Source organism: Trichosurus vulpecula, chromosome 6 (assembly GCF_011100635.1).
Source record: "Trichosurus vulpecula isolate mTriVul1 chromosome 6, mTriVul1.pri, whole genome shotgun sequence".
Classification (NCBI taxonomy): domain Eukaryota; kingdom Metazoa; phylum Chordata; class Mammalia; order Diprotodontia; family Phalangeridae; genus Trichosurus; species Trichosurus vulpecula.
The window spans coordinates 206,462,503-206,481,786 of record NC_050578.1 but is presented as its reverse complement, the minus strand read 5'-3'; the positions used below and the strand labels follow the sequence as shown (position 1 = coordinate 206,481,786).

Genomic DNA, 19,284 nt, shown 5'->3' with positions numbered 1-19,284 from the left:
TCATGAGGCTCTCTTCCCAGTTGCTCTTGGCTTGTCAAACTGAATTATCACTGACTTGTAAGCAAATTAGATTATTTCCATGGCCTTCTGCATAAGATAGGGGGATTCCACACACTGGTTCCCAGTTCCTTCTCTGTTCTTCTGCTCTTGCCCTCCTCTCCAGTCAGATTGCACCTCCCACACCAACATGCACACTCTGAGCTTCAACTGGCCTCAGGGTCAGGAAGACTTGGGGTCAAGTTCTATCTTTGACACATACTGTTTGTGTATGACCCTGGGCAAGGCAATTAATTTCTCAGTGCTCTAGGTCACTCTCTGAGATAGACAGGTGACAAAGGATAGAGCTCTGGACTTGAAATTAGGAAGAGCTGAGTTCAAACTCTGCCTCAAACACTTACTAGCTCTGTGACCTAGGGTTAAGTCACTCATCCTCTCTCAGCTTCAGTTTCCTCATTTAAAAAAGGGAGAAAATATTACTATCTGTCACCCAGAGTTGTTGTAAGGATCCAAAGGGTTAACGCATGTATGGCACTTTGAAAACCTGTAAAGTACTATATCGCTGCCAGTTATTACAACTATGATAAGTATAACAATTATATAATATGTAATAACATGTTATATATAATTATAATTATATTATTTTATATTACAGATTATTATATCACATAATTTTTATATCATAAATTTATTATATTAACATATGATTTCATATAATTTATTATTTACATATTTATCACATTATTATAATTTCTATTATATTGATATATAATTTATAATTAATATATAATTTTTATCATTTTTTGAGGCAATTGGAATTAAATGACTTGCCCAGAGTTGCACAGCTAATAAGAATCTGAGGCTACATTCGAACTCAGATCCTCCTGGGTCTAGTGTGGGTGCTCTATCTACCTACACCACCTAGGGGTCCCTATTGTTATAATTATAATAGCTAGCATTTTAAGTTGCAGAGAAGATGATAACCTGAATTAGTAGAGGAAGTCTCCTTACTTGGGAGTTCCCGAAATCAATGAAATCTCTGTGGTCTAGTCTCTATTCCTCCACCATGTGCCTAGAATGCCCTCCTTATTCTCTCTGTCTATCAATAACCTGCCTCATCTTTCAAGGTCTAACTCAAATGTTACCACCTCCTTAAAAGCCTTCCCAGAACCCTTCCCTCCGCTCCCCCGCCCCTCGCCATCTCCCCTAACAGATGAGATCTCTCTCAAGCCTGACCTTCAGTAGTAAGCCTCCTGCTTTGCACTCTCTAAGCTGTTCACTTTCCTCTTTGGAGTGTGCAATGTTTATTCCATTTTTTATCTCACCATATTGCCTGCAATTTGGACAGCTTAACACCAGGCTTCACCCTAGTTATGACTTCAAAGCACAAACAGGGAGCACAGCTTTGCAAAGCTAGCTAGCACACATTCCTACAACATTTGGTTTTTCTTTTGAAATAAAAAGAGATCTTAGTAAAACATCTAAGCACAAACACTGACCACTGAGCTATATTTTAAAAATAGAATATGCAGTTGGCAGCATATGGGAAATCACATACAAGTCAAAAGTAAACACATAAGCACCAGAAAGGTTGGACTGCCCACGTAGGGCAAAGGATATCAGGTAGACAAAACTGAGGGCTGCAAGGGCACCCACAAAATGTTTAAAAAAAAGAAACTTCTGTTGGCTGGCTTTTTAATTGGAGATTTATGGAAAGACACAGACGTGTATCACTGAGGAGGAGAAGAGACATAAGGACTGTAATTCTTCTGGACAAGTGGAACAAAGACTCACTCCGATGAGAACACAGATCCAGATTCAGAGGATGCTGGCTTCAGAGCTAAAAGAAACCTCGATCTTTTGATATCATCATTGTCAGTGTTTTATAGTTAAGGAAGCTGAAGCCCAGAGGGATTTAGTGACCTGGCTAACATCAAACAGGTAGTAAGTGTCAGAGGTGGGGCGATGGATTTAAAGAAATGCGAATACAGTATCTAGACATCTGTAAGTGCCTTACTTGAGGTTTCTTAGCTCATAAGGCTCAGCTTTATCTAACTCAAGTTTTCTCCAGCTTTAGATCTGCTTTCTAAAGTCCCCTCCCACCAAAGGCACAGAACCCAGGTGTGCTGACTTGCAGTCAAGAGTTTTTCTATTATGCCCCACCCATTTCATTATGTACTTGTTCTATGTGACTCTGTAATGATCATCTTGTCATTTTACATAATGATAATTCACAAATTTACTTTTTTTTTTTTTACAAATGATGTTTTAGGACTTTATTTTTCCATCTTTTGTTGGGTACCTGGTACAATTTTCTGCAGAGAGAATACTCAATAAATACTTAATGATAATAGCTAACATTTTTGTAGCACTTCAAAGTTTACCAAGACTTTTACAAATATAATCTCGTTTTACCTTTACAAGCGCTCTGGGTGGGAGATGCTCTTACTATCCCCCCACTTTAAAGATGGAAAAACTGAGGCAGACAGAGGATAAGTGACTTGCCAAGAGTCACACACAGAGCTAGGAAGAATCTGAAGCCAAATTTGAACTGAGGTACTCCTGACAATAGCCCAGAGTGCTGCCCCCTGTACCTCCTAGCTGCTTGCCACTAAATCGATAGTAGGAGAATTTCCCCAACCGTCATGAATGTTTCAGGGAGGAAGGAAGTGGAAGGATCACCAACTCTGGAATCATAGACCTGGATTCATATCCCATCTCTGACGAAACTACCAGTGTAACCATGCGTAAATCACCCCATCTCCCTGAGCTCTAGTTTCCTCATTTGTAAAAATGAGGGGCCTGGTCTAGGGAGCGTCTGAGGTTCCTTCCTGACTTAGCTTTATGATCCGAAGTTTTATGTATTATTTCCATTCAGCACTGTTCCGTGCTTGTAGGAAGAAGTGACCGTGCTACCTTTCTTCCCTGAGCATCACTGTTTGTGGGCATATGTGGGGGTGAGGTGGGGTGGGGGGAGGGGGCCTGCCTTAGTGTCGCACTTTAGAAGGACAGCTGAACTCACCTCACCCTGGATCAATCCTCATCCTCATCCTTTGCAATCTGATGCACTCAGGTGAATCCTGTTTTCCCTCTTTGCTGCTGTCCACAGATAAATGGATGCTGGGAGGCTCTCTACCCAGGGGTCTCCATTTTCCTTAGACCACCCCAAAATAAGCAGATCCAAAGGGAAGCAGCTTGTGTTCTTTCTCCTAAGAGTTGCTACTACTGTCCTTCGGGAAGCTCCCCGTTTTTGAGGGCCCCAACTATCGCAGACATAAAAAATTGTCAGAAGTGAAATATGCGGAATAAAACAAAATAGCCATGAATGACCCACACAACCAAGTGAATATTTCCTGATTTGTATGGGAGAGTCTGACGACACCTGCATTAAGCTAGACATTCCTGTTGTTCGAGGCTCTCAGGCTGGTGGTAGAACCACACCATGGAGGGAGAAAAGTTCCCAATGAAGACGCGAAGCCTCTGACTGCTTTGTGCCTGCGATGAACCTAGTTCAGGTACCCAGTTCGGGTCTCCATTATCGGTTTTGTCAGCATGAGTGGTGGGTAGGTCGTCACAGCGAGTTTAATTTGACCTACCACAGGAGCTCAAGGTGGCAGAATGCTGGGCATCCCAGAGGCCTCAGGCCGGACCGGATTGGATTTAGGCCCCAGGAGCGTCCCCCACCCAGCTCCGTGGATGGTGCAGCGCCGGGTCAAGAGGCCGAGGCGGGGTGGGGAGGGGGGAACGAGTCACGCATCGCGCTTCCACGTGCTTTTTCCGTAGCCCCTGAGGCTGTTTGGGAGTTGGCTTGGTTACGGAGCCACCCCAAGTCTCACAATCCTATGGAGGTGACGTCCTGAGGGATTCGCAAAGTCCTCAACATTGCTGAAGAAAAGGACCAAAGGCATGGTGGATCTTCTCTCCAGCATCAGGATGAGGTGAGTAGCTGCAGGTGTGACTTGTCTGTGTCATGCTCCAGTGAGTTTTTCTCTCTCCCACCCCAAAATGCCATGGCTCGGGACCAAGTATATAGTGGAGACGTAGTAACAGCATTTATGTAACACTTTGCAAAGCACTTCACACATATTATCTCCCTGAATCCTCACAAAAACCCTGGGAAATAGGGGCTATTGTTATCCCTATTTTACAGGTGGGGAAACTGAGGCAGCGTTTAAATTAGCTCGGGGTCAGGAGGGCAGAATATAAATTTAGGTGTTCTGACTTCCTGACGCTCATTCCTAGATAACCACCTCAAATATTATCTTTGAAACCTTGGAAATAGAATGTTTGGATTTGAAAACACACATTTTTCACTCTCTGTTGTTTGGATTAGGAGGTGGGGTGTGGAGACTGCTAGGTATAAGTATAATCTGGTTAAGAGGCAGATTTCAGCTCTTGAGCAGCTGCTTGTCTTAAAGCCGGTGGCCCCTGACACATGCTGGCTGTGTGACCACAGAAAAATCACTTAAACTCCTAGAACTGTGGAGAAGTGTTCTCTAAACTATTCTGACGATACACCCCATCATCTGAAAAATTGTTTATTAATTATATGTGTGTACCACTGTAATTATGTGCTACATTATAAAACATACACAAAGTAGACATTGAAAAAAGATGAAATAAACAATTTCAAATTATTTTATTTTTATTTATTATTGGTACAAAACCCTTTTTTTCTTGTCACTAAAATATTACTTTTTAAATCTTTAAATATTGAGATTAGCTTATTCTTTATGTTCTGAGCAGTTAATTATTTTCGATGTTCTGTATTTGCTTCTTAGAATTTCTAGTATGTCCTGTATTAACTGTTTAAATATTCTGGGTGTTTTACCTAAATTCTTTTTACATAATAAGCCAATATTTCTCAAAATTGGTTTTTAAAATATATTATAATTATTAATGTTATGACTGTAGCTGTAATACATTTTTAAATTCTCTTGTCTAAACAAGGGGCAGATTAACAATTGCCATCAAATTGTGCATGTGTTAGCTTGTATTATGTAGGGGTAGGGTACTTTGCCCTTATTAAAATTTGCTGTGGTCAAGGCCACTAGCTGTTCAGAGGCATTTCAAGTTCCTTAACCCCTACCCTTCCCTCTGCGCTCTCTGCATCCTGAGATGACTTTTTGTTACTTTTGTATTTACTGTTTTGTGTACCTGTTGTATCCCTCAGCAGAATGAAAACTTTTATTTTACAGCTGAGAAAACTTAGGTAGATAGAGATTAAGTGACTTGCCAGGCTCATCTAGCCAGCAACTGGAGATTTTTTTGTCTTTACATCTTCGGCATAAGACCTGTGCTGCTAGGCACATAGAGGATGTACTTGAAGTCAGGAAGACCTAATAATTCTGCCTTGGAAATTTACCAGGAGTCACTTAACCTGTTTGCCTCAGTTTCCTCATGTGTAAAAGTGGGGATAACAATAGCACCTGCCACCCAGGGTTGTTGTGAAGTTCAAATGAGATAATTATATATGTAAACTGCTCTACAAGCCTTGAAGAACCATATAAATGCTAATTATTATTATTATTATTATTACCTTGCATATACAATAGTAGGTACTTAATACATGTTTGCATGTAGCCTGGTACAGTGCCCAGTGCCTAGCAATTGCTTAATTAATGGACTGGATTGAATTGTGTTGCCCATTGGTTGCCCTGATTTAGACAAGAGAGTGAACAAAAACAACGTATTTCTTTCCAGGCTTCATTCCAGACTTCCTCTACCATGCCCCCCATGCCCCAGCTCTCAGCCAACTTAGCTAAAGTCCCACCTTCTGCAGGAGGACCTTTCATGCTCCTCTCTCCTGCTAGGGACTTCTGAGATTACTTCCCATTAACATGACATATAGCTTCTGTCTACATAGTTGTTTGCATGTCATCTCTACCATTAGAATATGAGCTCCTTGAGGGCAGGGACCCTGTTTTTACCTTTCTTTGAACCCCCAGCACTTAGCACAGTGCCTGGCACATAGTAAATCCTTAGTGGATCTTTGTCCATTAACTCATTAGCTCAGGCTCAGTGATATTTGCTGGTCCCTAATTGGTTTTGGATTTGCTTGAACACGCCTAAAGAGGGCATTTATTTTCTTATAGACCTAACATCTGTAATTCAGGAAACTTCTGCCAGGTCGATAGTGTTACCTGCTATTTAAGCCTAAGTCTCAGTTTGCCCGTAATAATGGTTTAGCCTTTTGTTCTTTTTTCTATAATTATGATTCTTTATTAAAACGACAGTATAAATGTAGTGTCTACTTACTAATTACTAACATTTTAAAATAAATTTAAATCCAAATATAATATGGAACAATCTTAAAGGAAATAAAGCATCATGTAGTAAAAAGTACATTGCACAAGGAGTCACGTGACCTGAGACTTAATCCTGGATTTGCTATTAACTAATTGTGTGATGTTGGACAAGTTGCTTCTTTTGGGTGCCTCAGTTTCTTTAATTGTTTAACCTTTTTTCAATGTTTAAAGGGGCTGTTATGAATTGTCTCTAAGACCTCTTAGAAAGCCTGTTTTATGGTCTAAGGTCTCTTCTAGTTCTGATGTTCTATGTTCCATGTGTTAAGGTCCCTCCCAGCTTTGATCTTCTAAATTCTGAGGTCCCTCCTAGCTTTGCCATTTTAAGTTCTAAGGTCCCTCCCAGCTTTAATGTTCTAAGTTCTAAGATCCCTCCCAATTCTCATACCCAGTGTTTTATATTCTATTCAGCTCTGACAGTCTGCATTTTATATCCTATCCAGTTTGGACACAGCATATGTCTATTAAAAACAATGCGTCTATTGTCAATATAAAATGGAAGTGGTAGAAGACCTAGAGAATTCTTTTTGAGTACCTGCTTTGTGCGTGACATTGTATTGGATAGAGATCCCCAGAAAAGGCAACAGCAGCTGAGAAGGCTCAGAAAAAGAAATGAAGCTCTGGCACAGGTGTAAGAACAATTTGCTTGTAAACTTTAATATTTTCTTACAGTAGAAACATACAGTACAAGCTACACTGAGTATTCATTTTACAGTAAAGCCTGCCAATATAATGTAAAACTAATCTATACCCAAAATGTAAAAAAAAATGGCGTGTTATTTTTTCACATCATCTCCATGTTTTTTTTCATATATATGGCATTAATTCTATAAGAATCATTTACTCTCTTCCAGCACTGCATGACCTAGGTGTCAGCTGCTGCAGCCAATTACCACATTTATTCCTTCTGAGGGTCTTGAGAAGGGTGAGACTGCATGGTGGCAAATGGATTCAATTAGGAGACAGGTGACCTAAGTTCTGGTCTCCACTTTGCCACCAGCTGTGACACCTTGGCCAAGTCATCCCCTCCCTGGGCCTTGGCCATTATACTAGGTCATCTCCAAGGTCCCTATCTGTTCTGCACGTCTATGATTCTGCCACAAATCTCCCCACTTAAAGCCCTGTATTGAACTCAAAAGTGGAGAAACTGTTTCCAAATATGATTTCACATTCAAAAGGACATGAAAAGCACAGCTTTCCATCTAAAGAGCTTCATGGTACAGCACAGAGATTTGGATCTTAACCAATCTGATAGGATCTCCCTTTTTGAATACGGCCTCCTCACCATTAATAGGGTTCCTGGAGACTCTGGTTCTTTCTTGGGTGACACTCAGAAGCTTCTGTACGAGGAAAATATTGTGACTCTACTTTTTTTCTAATACTACAGATAATTTTAAAATACTCTAGTACTAAAATTCAGAACCACCAGGTCCAATTTTGCCTTTGGTTGTTATTCTTTGGAGCAACTCCAATACAAGTTATTTTGGGCTCCACTAAAGACAAAATTTGGTCCATCGTTTTAATTCTGTGACATTAGAATGGGTTGTCCCTGTACAGAAATGGCTCAGGCTCACACATATTAGGCCACCTTGTCGTTAGTCAACAGGAAACGGGATTAGTTTGAAGAAGAGGTATCCAACATTCCAGAATCCAAAAAGTTGACAATAGCACATAGGGACTCCTTCCTCTACATGACCACTTCAGGCTCAATATTAAAGAGCAAATCATCGTTTCCTCTTCGAACTTCAAGTAGTAGGGGTGACTCCTTCATCACAGCTTCCTGAAGTTCACTGGAGTTCTTCAAGGGACGGCCATTTACTTTGACAATGATGTCTCCGTCTTTGATTCCGCCTCTGCAAAAGAGATTAATTGGAATGATTACAATTCGCATGTGGTGTAAGGTCAGGCATTTAGCTGTGGCTGAGGTTACTTATTCTTACTTTGGTCAGCTCAGAGATGGTGAACTTGATAATATGCTTTAGCTACTTTTTGCTGCCTGGGGAACACAACATGGTATATTGGAACTATTACATATAACTGCCCTAATTCAGATTTCATCACTTTGGGCTCGAAATATTTTAATGATCTCCTAATTAATTTATCTTCTTCAAGTTTCTCCTTTGTCTAATTCATCCTTCACACAACTACAAAAGTAATCTTTATAATATATATATTGTTCAGTCATTTCAGTCATGTCTGACTCTTTGTGACCCCATTTTGGGGTTTTCTTGTCAGAGATCCTGAAGTAGTTTGTCATTTCCTTCTCCAGCTCATTTTACAGATGAGGAAAGGGAGACAAACAGGATTCAGTGACTTACCCAGGGTCACACAACTAGTAAATGTCAGATTTAAACTCAGGAAAATGAGTCTTCCTGACTCCAGCCTGGCACTGAGATACCTAGCTGCCATTTCTAATGTATAAGGCTGACCATATCATTCTCTTGCTCAAAAGTCTTAAGTGGCCACTCACTGCCTTTAGGACAAAATGCAAACTTTTATTTGGAATTGAAGGCCTTACATAATCTGGATCAACCTGGCCTCATTTTACATTACTCCCTTTTCACATATTCCCCTCCTGAATTGGGTCAGAAGGTTCGTAAGATGTTAGAACTGGAAAGGCCTTAGAAAGAATCTGGGCCAAATGAGGAAACTGAATCCCAGTGAACTTAAGACTTATGGGGGTCACTTGGCTAGTAAATAGAGCAGAGATTCAAACATGACTCCAAATCCCTGACTCACAAACCTCTTAATTCCCAGATCAATATGCTTTTCATTATACTATACAGCTTCTTTCAAATGATCAGCAATTCCGTGATCCTGAACACATGGACAAAGTAAAAGAAATGCTCCAACTTAACATTCCCTTTGGTTTATGGTGAAAAGTTCAAACAAAAAAAAATCACACCCTAACACCCTTTATCTCGAATAATTACAAAACACAAGTTCAACTAGAAACATAAAGTCAAGTAGGTTTCAACTGCCTGAAAGTCTTTTTGACTCAAAACTGTTCTTTACTTGCTTACCTCTGAGATGGTGAGTTTGGGACAACCTCATGCACATAAATCCCACTGCTGACATCAGGAAAATCAGGATTGTCATCCTTCAGTTCTTCCACCAAACTGAAAAGAGATTTAAAAAAAAATTTTATCATTATTTACTTTAAGGTCCACATGATAAATCTGAGGTTCAGAGACGATCAAAGCACTTGCCTTAGATTGCTCAGGCAAATAGGTGAGGTGACAAGGATATAGTGGAAAGATCACTTGTCTAGAAACCCTTCCCACTCCCACCCCCTATTTCTAGCTCTGACATTCTATGGTTTAAAGCTACTTCCAGCTCTGACATACTTTGTTCTAAGATCCCTTATAGCTCTGACGTTCTATGTTCTTAAATCCCTTCCACTCTGACATTCTGCGCTCTAAGGTCCCTTCCAGCTTTGACATTCTGTGTTCTTAAATCCTTTCCAGCTCTGACATACTTTGTTCTAAGATCCCTTACAGATCTGATGTCCTATGTTCTTAAATCCTTTCCAGCTCTCACATTCTGTGCTCTAAGATCCCTTACAGCTCTGATGTTCTGTGTTCTTACATCCCTTCCAGCTCTGACATACTTTTGTTCTAAAATCCCTTCCAGCTCTGACATTCTGTGCTCTAAGATCCCTTCCAGCTCTGATGTTCTACAATCCCTTCTAGCTCTGACATTCTGTTCTCTAAGGTCCCTTCCAGCTCCAATGTTGTAGTTTTCTAAGGCCACTTTGGTCTTGAACATTCTAGGACTCCATAAGACTGAGTAACAGGAACAGCTAAAGAGTGATTAATGAGAGTTGCAGTACATGTGGTAACTAGGGAGGTTTTCCCAAGGCTTCTAGCCTTGGGAAATACAAAAGTGTAGGTTAGGAGGTCCTTGGAATCTGCTGTATCAATATATTCTTCCTAAGGACTTTTCTTAGTAGATGTTTACTTCCTTAATAGCCAAGAATTGAATTCAATTCGAAGAAATTTGCTGAGTGCCCACTCGGTTCAAGGCACTGTGCTAGACACTGTACATAACCACATATGATGAATAGCCTCACAGGTGACAGTGTTCTAAATTCTGTTCTTTTCGGGGGGGGTGTTCAGGAAATGGCACAGAGAATATGAATTGGGTTTGAAGAGAAGGAAGAAATAAAGTTAAATTGATTTTTAAATTTTTGTTCATGGTGGTGGTGGATGACTGTTGACAAAGCGTAGCAGCCCTCAGACATTTCTAAGAGCTAAATATAAGAATCAATCATTTCATTAAAAGCAGCATGGAAATAGAGAGGGGTGAATAAGTTCATTCCTTCTTAAGTTCAAAAGAATTAAAGCCCTTTATAAAGCCATAATTACCTTGGAGTCCAGCTTTTTGTGGGGACACATAGGAAGCATTTAACATGAGATAAGGAAGGAGATGCTGTGGGCCACATGAGGATTCTTCAGATTGTACTTTGTAGATCATGCTTCTTTATAATCTCATATGGCTGCCTGCAGGGCAGCAAGGTGGTACCATAGTGCATAGAGTGCCAGGCTTGGAGTCAGGAAGACTCATCTTCTTGAGTTCAAAACTGGCCTCAGACACATCAGCTGTATGACCCTGGGAAAGCCACTTAACCCTATTTGCCTCAGTTTTGTCATCTGTAAAATGAGCTCGAGAAGGAAGTGGCAAATCACTCTAGCATCTTTGCTAAGAAAACCCCAACTGGAGTCATTAAGAGTTGGACACAACTGAACAAATGGCTGCCTAGGACCTCCTTTTTGTGTTGAATCAGTAGGAATAGAAATATCCTCCCCATCGTTGGCTAGCTGAGCTATCTGTCTAACCAGGTATGATAACCAAGGAAAGCCATTAAATGTTGTCTTGATGTTGGCTGACAACTCAGCCAGACAATGACGTGAATCAAAAATTGTATAGAGGGTAGCCTCTAGCTTCAACAAATGCTTTTATATCCAGGACTTTATTAGTATGAAGTTTTTGTACAGAACCCTTATAACCCTGTGGTTGGAATAATACTTTATAGATTAAGAGCTAGAAATCATCTTAGAACCTATTAAGTACAACTCCTCAATACGTTATATATGAGAACACAGGAACATTAAAATCACCAAATGGGTTCACCCTACCATAACATCAGCCCAAGCCTCTATATCTGACTGAAGACTCCAAGGACAGAGTGTGGGAAGATACAATTATCCCCATTGGTGCTACCTTGAGAATGGTATTTCATAGGATATCTTGATTTTGCATAACAAATAATTATAGATTTTTGTCACAAGGAATTGGTGTGTTCCAGCGGATGTGATTTGATGTAAAACATTTTCAAATGTGCAATCACAGACTAGCAGGAATGTATTTGGAAGACAGGAACCAAGATGGAGAAAGGATGAGAAACTTTATCATAGGAGACCTGGTTGAAGGAACCTGTAATGTTTAGCTTGTAGAAGAAGAGTCTTAGGTGGGAGGGAGAGAGAGGGAGAGATTTGATCCCTGCTTTCAAATATTTAAAAATCTGTCCTACAAATCACAGAACAGATTTATTTTGCTTGGCCCCAGAGAGCAGAATAAGGAAAGATGGGTACAAGTTGCAGAGAGACAGCGTTAGGGTCATTGGAAGAAAAGACTTCTAATAAAGAGAGCTAAACGACCTTAGGAACCGATGATCTTGGGAAGTAGTGAGTTCTCTTTTGCTTGAGGTCATCAAGGCTTAATGACCCCTTGCTGGAGGTATGGTAGAGAGAATACTCTACAGACATAGGTTGGACAAGCTGGTCTCAGAGGTTCCTTCCAACTCTGACCGTCTACCATGCTATGATTTCATCATGAGCCGGATTAGTTATAAGCAAGAGAATGAATACACAAAGACAACTGCAACAGTACTTAACATATTATGGAATCCCCTGCCCCCTCAGGCACCTACACTGGTGTAATGGTCCGCATCCGTATGCCAATGAAGCGCTTTTTCACATCTGGAAAATAAATGGTAGGATATTGTTAGTTTCGCATGATCAGTTTCTGCCTCGAGATAATGAGCCTAGCAGAGCTCCCTCAATGTTCACATCCCTCCTTTGAACCCTCAATGATTTGAACAGGAAATTGGCTTATTATTCATGTAGGGCATGGTACAATTTGTACATGATACAATGAGAAGAGCCTTGGTTCTGGACTCAGGGAATCTGGGTTCAAATCCTGCCTCAGATGCTTACTAATGATGTGAGACTTTGGGCAAGTCACTTAACCACCCTGGGCCTCTTTTTCCTCTTCAGGAAATGAGAGGATAGACTAGTTGGCCTCCGAGGACACTTTCAGCCCTGCACTAGGATCCTAGGATCTTGATTTAACCACTGCTTTCATGTATTTAAAGGGCTACCAAGTCAAAGAGGGATTACATCCACTCTATTTGACCTTAGAGGGCAAAACTAGGAGAAGTGGCAGAGAAGCGAGTTTCAGCTAAACGTAAGGAAATGTTTCATTAACAGTTGACGGGATGGGCTGCGTCAGGAGGAAGATCGTTTCAAGTCACTGAAGTCCTTGCTGAAGATGCTATAAGGGGGGCTTATGCTGGCCATAGTCCTTCCCAACTCTAAGATTCTTGTTCTACGGTCCCTCTTATATCTAACATTCTGGGAGTCTTACCGCTTTACCAAGCATTGGACCATGTCTAGCCAGTGCTGGGTATTATTATTGTTCATTCGTTTGGTCATGTCCGAATCTCTGTGACCTTGTGGACCATGCTGTCCATGGGGTTTTCTTGGCAAAGGTACTGGAGTGGTTTACCATTTCCTTCTCCAGTAGATTAAGGCAAACAGAGGTTAAGTGACTTGCCCAGGGTCACACAGCTAAGGAGTGTCTAAGGCTGTATTTGAACTCAATTTGATCTTCCTGACTCCAGGCCCAGTGTTCTATCTACCGAGCAATCTAGCTGCTACAGATTAGGAAAATACAAAGAAGCATATGGCGATGGGCTGAATCTTATATTTACCATTAAAAAAAAACTGTTAAACACACAATTTGGGTAATACAGTTTTATTTTTTGCCATAAAAATAGCTGTCTAGCCACCAAATATAGAGAGTGCCCCAGAAATCTTAATGTGGTTTTTGAGCACCCTATATTAAGGCAGCTCAAAGCAACAGAAGGAATATTAGACCAAGCAACAGGCAGAAACTTCTAACACCACCAGTTCATTTTACAGATGAGGAAACTGAGGTAAACAGGTTAAGTGACTTGCCCAGGGTATTAAGTATCTCAGACAAGATTTGAACTCAGGAAGATGAGTCTTCCTAACTCCTGGCTGGTCCTCTATCCACTGAGCCACCCAGCTGCTCAATTCATACCTTTTATAAAGAGGCTTTTCAACAATCAGAGAGAAAACAAAGAGGATTACCTAGATGAGCCTTTGTTAATTGGAAAACATATCCAATTAACCTAAATGTCCCCCTTTCCCTAAGCATACCTTGGTTGATTTTTACTGTACTTTGGCATTTGAAGTAGTTAGGAGTCTCCACCCCAGGGTAGCATTAACTTTCCCATGTAGACCTCACATAGTAGGGCTTATTTTTCATAATTCAATGTAATTATCAAGTCACAGCGCATATCGTAGCTATCCATCTATGCCTCATTCCTCTTCTAGACCATATACTCCTCAAGGGCAGGAGTTCTTTCTTTTCTAAACTTGATGTCTCCCTCCCTCTCCCAGTATGTTTGCCTCAGTTTCCTCATCTGTAAAATGAGCTGGATAATTGACAAGAAATGGGGTCACAAAAGAGTAAGACATGACTGAAGAATGTGAGTTCATAGTATGGTGAGAAGAGGACTGGATTGAGGACCAGCAGACAGTGGTTCTGGATTTTAGCTAATTCACTTCTACTCATGGACCCTCGGTCTCTTCATTTATGGAATAGGAATATTGCTACTAGCCCTACATGCCTCACAGGTTTATTGTAAAGATGAAATGATACAGGGAGGGAGGTGTGAAAGTACTTTGAAAATTCATGTTTGATCACTCTTCCCTGCTTTAGTAAATATTATATGCTGAACACAGTGCATTTTTGAGTTGTTATAATTTTTGTAGGTAGGTACACAAGGTCATCACTTAGGTCCTGTTGTGCAGAGCAGTGATTGGAGAAATTCCAGGAGAGGGAGTTATAGTGTAGACATGAGTTTCCTAATTAAATCCTTCGGCAATTTCTCCTAAAAGTGAGTCCTATTTACTCGATGTTTCTCTGCAGCTGTAGCTGAGATTATCATATTCAAAGTATGGGGCACCTCCATCTCATTTACTGAGAACGGTCACCTTACAACAAGGCCTGTCTGGGGTCAGTGGTACCTAACTGATGAGGTTTTCACTACAAGGTTCTTCTCATTTCTAGTTTGGATGGTAGCAGTGCCGACTGACCTTCGGACGGCAGCACAGCACCAGGCACGTGGTGAACAATTAATGCTCGTTGATTGTGGATTACAACCTGGTGGACTAGACCCCATGGGTATTGGAATTGGCAGTAAGGAGCGCTGGACCTGAGTCCTAATACTGCTACTTCCTAGCTCTGTGGCCCTGAGCAAGTCATTCACCTCTATAGGTCTCAGTTTCCCATATGTAAAACGGGACCAATATTAGTGATACTACCTAATCTGCAGGTACTCAAAATGATGTAATGTATGAGATCAGGGTTATGAAATATATGGTAGACTACAAAGGGCTATAGAAATGCAGACTAATTTAACTACTCTACAGAACTCCCCTTGAGAAGGAATTGGGGATAGAAAGAGAACTGAATTCAGAATAATAGGACCCAGAAAGAAAAAGAATAATAGGACCCAGATTCAAATTTCAGTTCTCCTTACTTCCTATGTAAACTTGGGCAAGTAATTTCATTGCTTTTGGTCTGTTTCCTCATCTGTACTCATGAGGCAGGGAAGGGTTGACCTAGATTATGTATAAACTTCCTTCCAGCTCTAGATCTTCTGATGCGCTTGGAAATAGTTTGAAGGCATTTAAATCACATAGGAGAAGCAGTAAGTTAAAGTGGACAGACGGCTGGCCTCTGAATCAGGAAGACCTGAGTGTGAGTCCTGCCCCTGACCCATTGTGGCTGGGTAATTCCGGGCAAGTCACCTCCCAGGAGGTTGTCGAGGACCTCCCAGAAGGTTTCAGGACCCAAGGAAATTCTTAAGAAACAGAAGTTGCAGTGAAGTTGACCATCTGCTTCAGTAGAGGGAGATTCCCTTTCCACAGTTTCTTACATCAATGAAAGTATCACAGGTTTGGACCTTTAAAAAGGACCAGAGCCGGTTTGGCCTTCACATGGTCCATAGAGATTTGTGGGGATTGATTTGCTGTCATCACACGTACTTTGGGGAAAAACATATCCACAATGGAGTTCAAGAAGGCCCTCTATTCTCTGGAAAGTGTGAAGAATTATTATTACTATAAACAAAAATACAATAGTTGACATTTATATAGAATTTTTGGCCACAAACTTTTTTTCCCACATACACAATCCCATCCTCATAACAGTACTATGAGGTAAGAATTCTTCAGGATTACTATGTTCCTTTTATAGATGATGAAACTGATGCTCAAAAAAGGAACCCAGCAATATAATATGTAATATAATAGTTCGTATACATTTGCATGTTGTTTCTCCCATTAAATTGTAAACTTCTTGAGGGCAGGGGCTATCTTTTGCCTCTTTCTGTATACCCAGCACTTAGCACAGTGCCTGCCTCATAGCAGGCACTTAATAAATATTTATTGATTTATTATTGACCGAATATCCTGCCTGGCGACAGAAGGCAGAAATGAGGGCAATGATTATAGAAAGGAAGATTTCCACTCAGGGTAAGAAAAAAAAAACTTCCTCTCTATTAGACTTGTATAAAAGTGGAATTAGTTGCTTAGCTTAGGAAATAATGATTCCCCTATCCCTGGGGGTCTTTGAGTAGAGGCTGGATGGTTGCTTGTCTGGTATCTTGTAGAGGGGATTCCAGGCCAGATACAGGTTCTTGGGATTGTATGGATGGAATAAACACCATCTGAGCTCTCTTCCAACTTCCAAAATAAGTGAGTCTGTGTATATGGTCTCTTAGAGCTATAAAGGTTTCTGAGAAATGATGGAGACCAATGCTTTCATTTTACAGAAGTGGAAACTGAGATAGTATGAAATGAACTGACCTATGCAGTCACATAATTAGTAGGGGGATAGTGTTGAGACTAGGACCCAGATTTCTTAGTTCTTTTCACCCTACTGACAATGAGTCTCCTGCTGCATTCTCTCTTTAGCATTATTAAATTTCCTATTGTGGCTACCCTACAGCCTAACAAATTGGAAACCCTGGCATGAGCTTGGAAATGACCAAATGGTTTTCACAAGAGCCAGACGTTACACCTGAGAAGCCGGAGGAACCAGCAAGGAGCGAATCCATAGCCTGTCTCAGAGTAACTCACATTTCCATGTGCTCAGGGCTCACAGGTGACTGCTGTCAATGTTGGTCAATTTACACACACATGTATGGGGCTTTGAGGATTTGAAAAAAAGTGGCATTAACTATTCAGACTGTAAACAACTAACAAAAGCTTCATACCCGTTATACATTGCACCAGAATTCCTGCTGAGGATTGTGACAAATGGAAACATTAGATGCTCTTTAATTTAAAATGCAGAGATAAAAGGACTTTAGATTAACAGAGTTTGAATTATCTGATGCTTTTATTAAAGGAAAGAGCAGACCCTTTAATCAGTTGAGGGACCCAAACTGTGGATCCTTGATGGTAAATGGAAAATGGCTTGACAAAATTTGGCTGTATTCTGAAGAACTACAGGATTGCAAGGTATTTTCTTTTACTGGTATATAAGTTGGTAGACACTGCACAGGACAGTATCTGTCCCCTAAGAGCTTATGTTCTTAAATACAACCATAGACAACCATCTATTTTGTGTGACCCAGTCTGGTGTACATGTGGAAAAGTGATAATTCCTGTGTCTTCTCTCTGGTTAGACCATATCTGGACTACTGTGTTCCGTTTGAGGGTTTGTGTTTTTGAAAGGACATTGACCAGCTACAGTCACCAGTGGAGGACAATCGGATGACGAGGGGACTGGAAACCAGGTCATATGAGAATTAATGAAAGGAATTGGGGATGTTGAGCTTGGAGAAGAGAAGATTTGGGGTGGGATAGGGACAAGAAGGGGATTATAGCTATCTTCAACGGCATGACGGATTGTTATATGGAAGAGGGATTATGTATCTTGTGAGGCTCCAGAGGGAGATGCTAAGACAAATGGGGAGACAATTCAGAGGAATGAATACATTTTACTCAATATAAGGAAGAATTTTCTAGTAATAAGAGCTACTCAAAAGTGCAATAGGCTACTTGGAGGTGAGGTAGTAAGCATCCTGTCATTTAGAGTGTTCAAGAAGATGTTTGGTTAGGCACATGTTGGGGATCATTTAGAAGAGTTTCCTGCATTGGGAGGAGAGTTAATGATGTATTAGGTCCCTTCTAGCTCAGATTTCTCCTGGAGAGAATATGTGAATAAGAAAAATAAAATGGAAGTTGGCTATGGTGACCATAATGTAACCTCACACAGCTGCATGTGTCCTTAGACATTGGGATCTGAGGGGAAGTTTGGTCATAGTTGGTGTCGTCTCTTTCCCAGATGATTATGATGGCATCTGACCTGGAGCTTTAAAGCGATCGAAGATTCCAAGTTAACAGTTGTTTGAGAAGCTTACAGGTTCAGTTTCAGAGAGGTGGCGATGACAACAGAATAACGTGACAACAGAATAACGTGACAACAAAAATAATGGCCGCTGACACTGATGGTGCTTTAAGGTTTGTGAAGCCCTATACAGACATCACCTCATTCGATCCTCACAACAACTCTATGAGATATAGGTATTATTCCCAATTTACAGATGAGGAAACTGAGGCTTAGAAAGGTTTAAATGCCTTGCCTAAAATCATAGAGTTAGTGTCAGAGGCAGGCCTCAAACCCAGATCTTCCCATTGCTGGGAAATGAACAGAGGTTAGTTATCTCAGCAGATGAAAACTCAGTGGGGTAAAGAGAGATGTGGTGGGAGCAGAGGCGGCTCTGTGTGAGAAAGGCCAGTCACCTGAATTCAAGATGGCACATTGTTGAACACCACTGATTTTATTAAGGGGCACAGCACTACCCTAATGCTACATAATATAAAATATTTAGGATTACAACGGAAAGTGATTTAAATACAATTATCAAAATATTTTTTAAAAAATAAACAAGTTCACAGACTGCCCCCGTCCCCGGCCCAGGTTAAGAACCCTAGGACTAGATGATCTCTGAGATCCTACCTAGCTCCGCATCTTATGATGCTATGAGATGAGACTGTTGATGACAGGGAAGGAAGAAGTTGAGCTTGGCAACTACCTGAGTGTGGACTGAGGTGGATAAGGGGGCACAGAAGAGACAGGGAGAAGCTGGGGATGACTCATTTAGTGTCTCAACTCTGTGCAAAACTTCTGGGAGCAAAAGGGATGAAACTAATACCAGGAGACAAGAAAGCAACATCTTCACAACATATTGCTTTGGTCCAAGCCCAAGGGACTATTTTCTTCTGCTTTGGCTCTCCATGAGAAGAGAGTTGTTAGACTTGGCACTGGCTCGTCCCTGGCCCTGGGCTGGTTCAACATGCTTTATTCTCAGGCACCAGCCTCTGTTTGTATCCCCCAAGTTAACTGGCCGAAGCTGAGGCCTCATTCTTCAGGGGAAGTGGGCATTTTACAGGGAGAATTGTTTTTGCTTTTCCAATCTTCTGAGGGTTGGTTTTTCTAAGGTCTCCAGGCAGGGACTTTACCTTTATTTTGCTTGTCGTAGGACTCGGTAAGGAAGCGTGTGATCCGATCTGAAGGAATAGCAAAGGAGATCCCAGCTGCAACTTTTAATGTGTTTATTCCAATGACTTCTCCATCCTGTGCAAAGAGAGTTGAT

The 19,284-nt window shown here is 40.9% G+C and overlaps 1 protein-coding gene across 1 annotated transcript in view; it reads right to left on the bottom strand.

Moving 5' to 3' along the window:
• Positions 1–6,933: 6,933 nt before the first annotated feature.
• Positions 6,934–19,284, bottom strand: part of HTRA3 (HtrA serine peptidase 3) — a 45,905-nt gene continuing 33,554 nt past the window's right edge. The window contains exons 6-9 of the mRNA XM_036763895.1: positions 19,151–19,265; positions 12,235–12,283; positions 9,326–9,421; positions 6,934–8,155 (exon numbers count right to left, since the gene is read on the bottom strand). Coding sequence (XP_036619790.1) covers positions 7,990–8,155; positions 9,326–9,421; positions 12,235–12,283; positions 19,151–19,265 — 426 coding nt within the window. The 3' untranslated portion in view covers positions 6,934–7,989. The remainder of the gene's footprint in view (positions 8,156–9,325; positions 9,422–12,234; positions 12,284–19,150; positions 19,266–19,284) is intronic.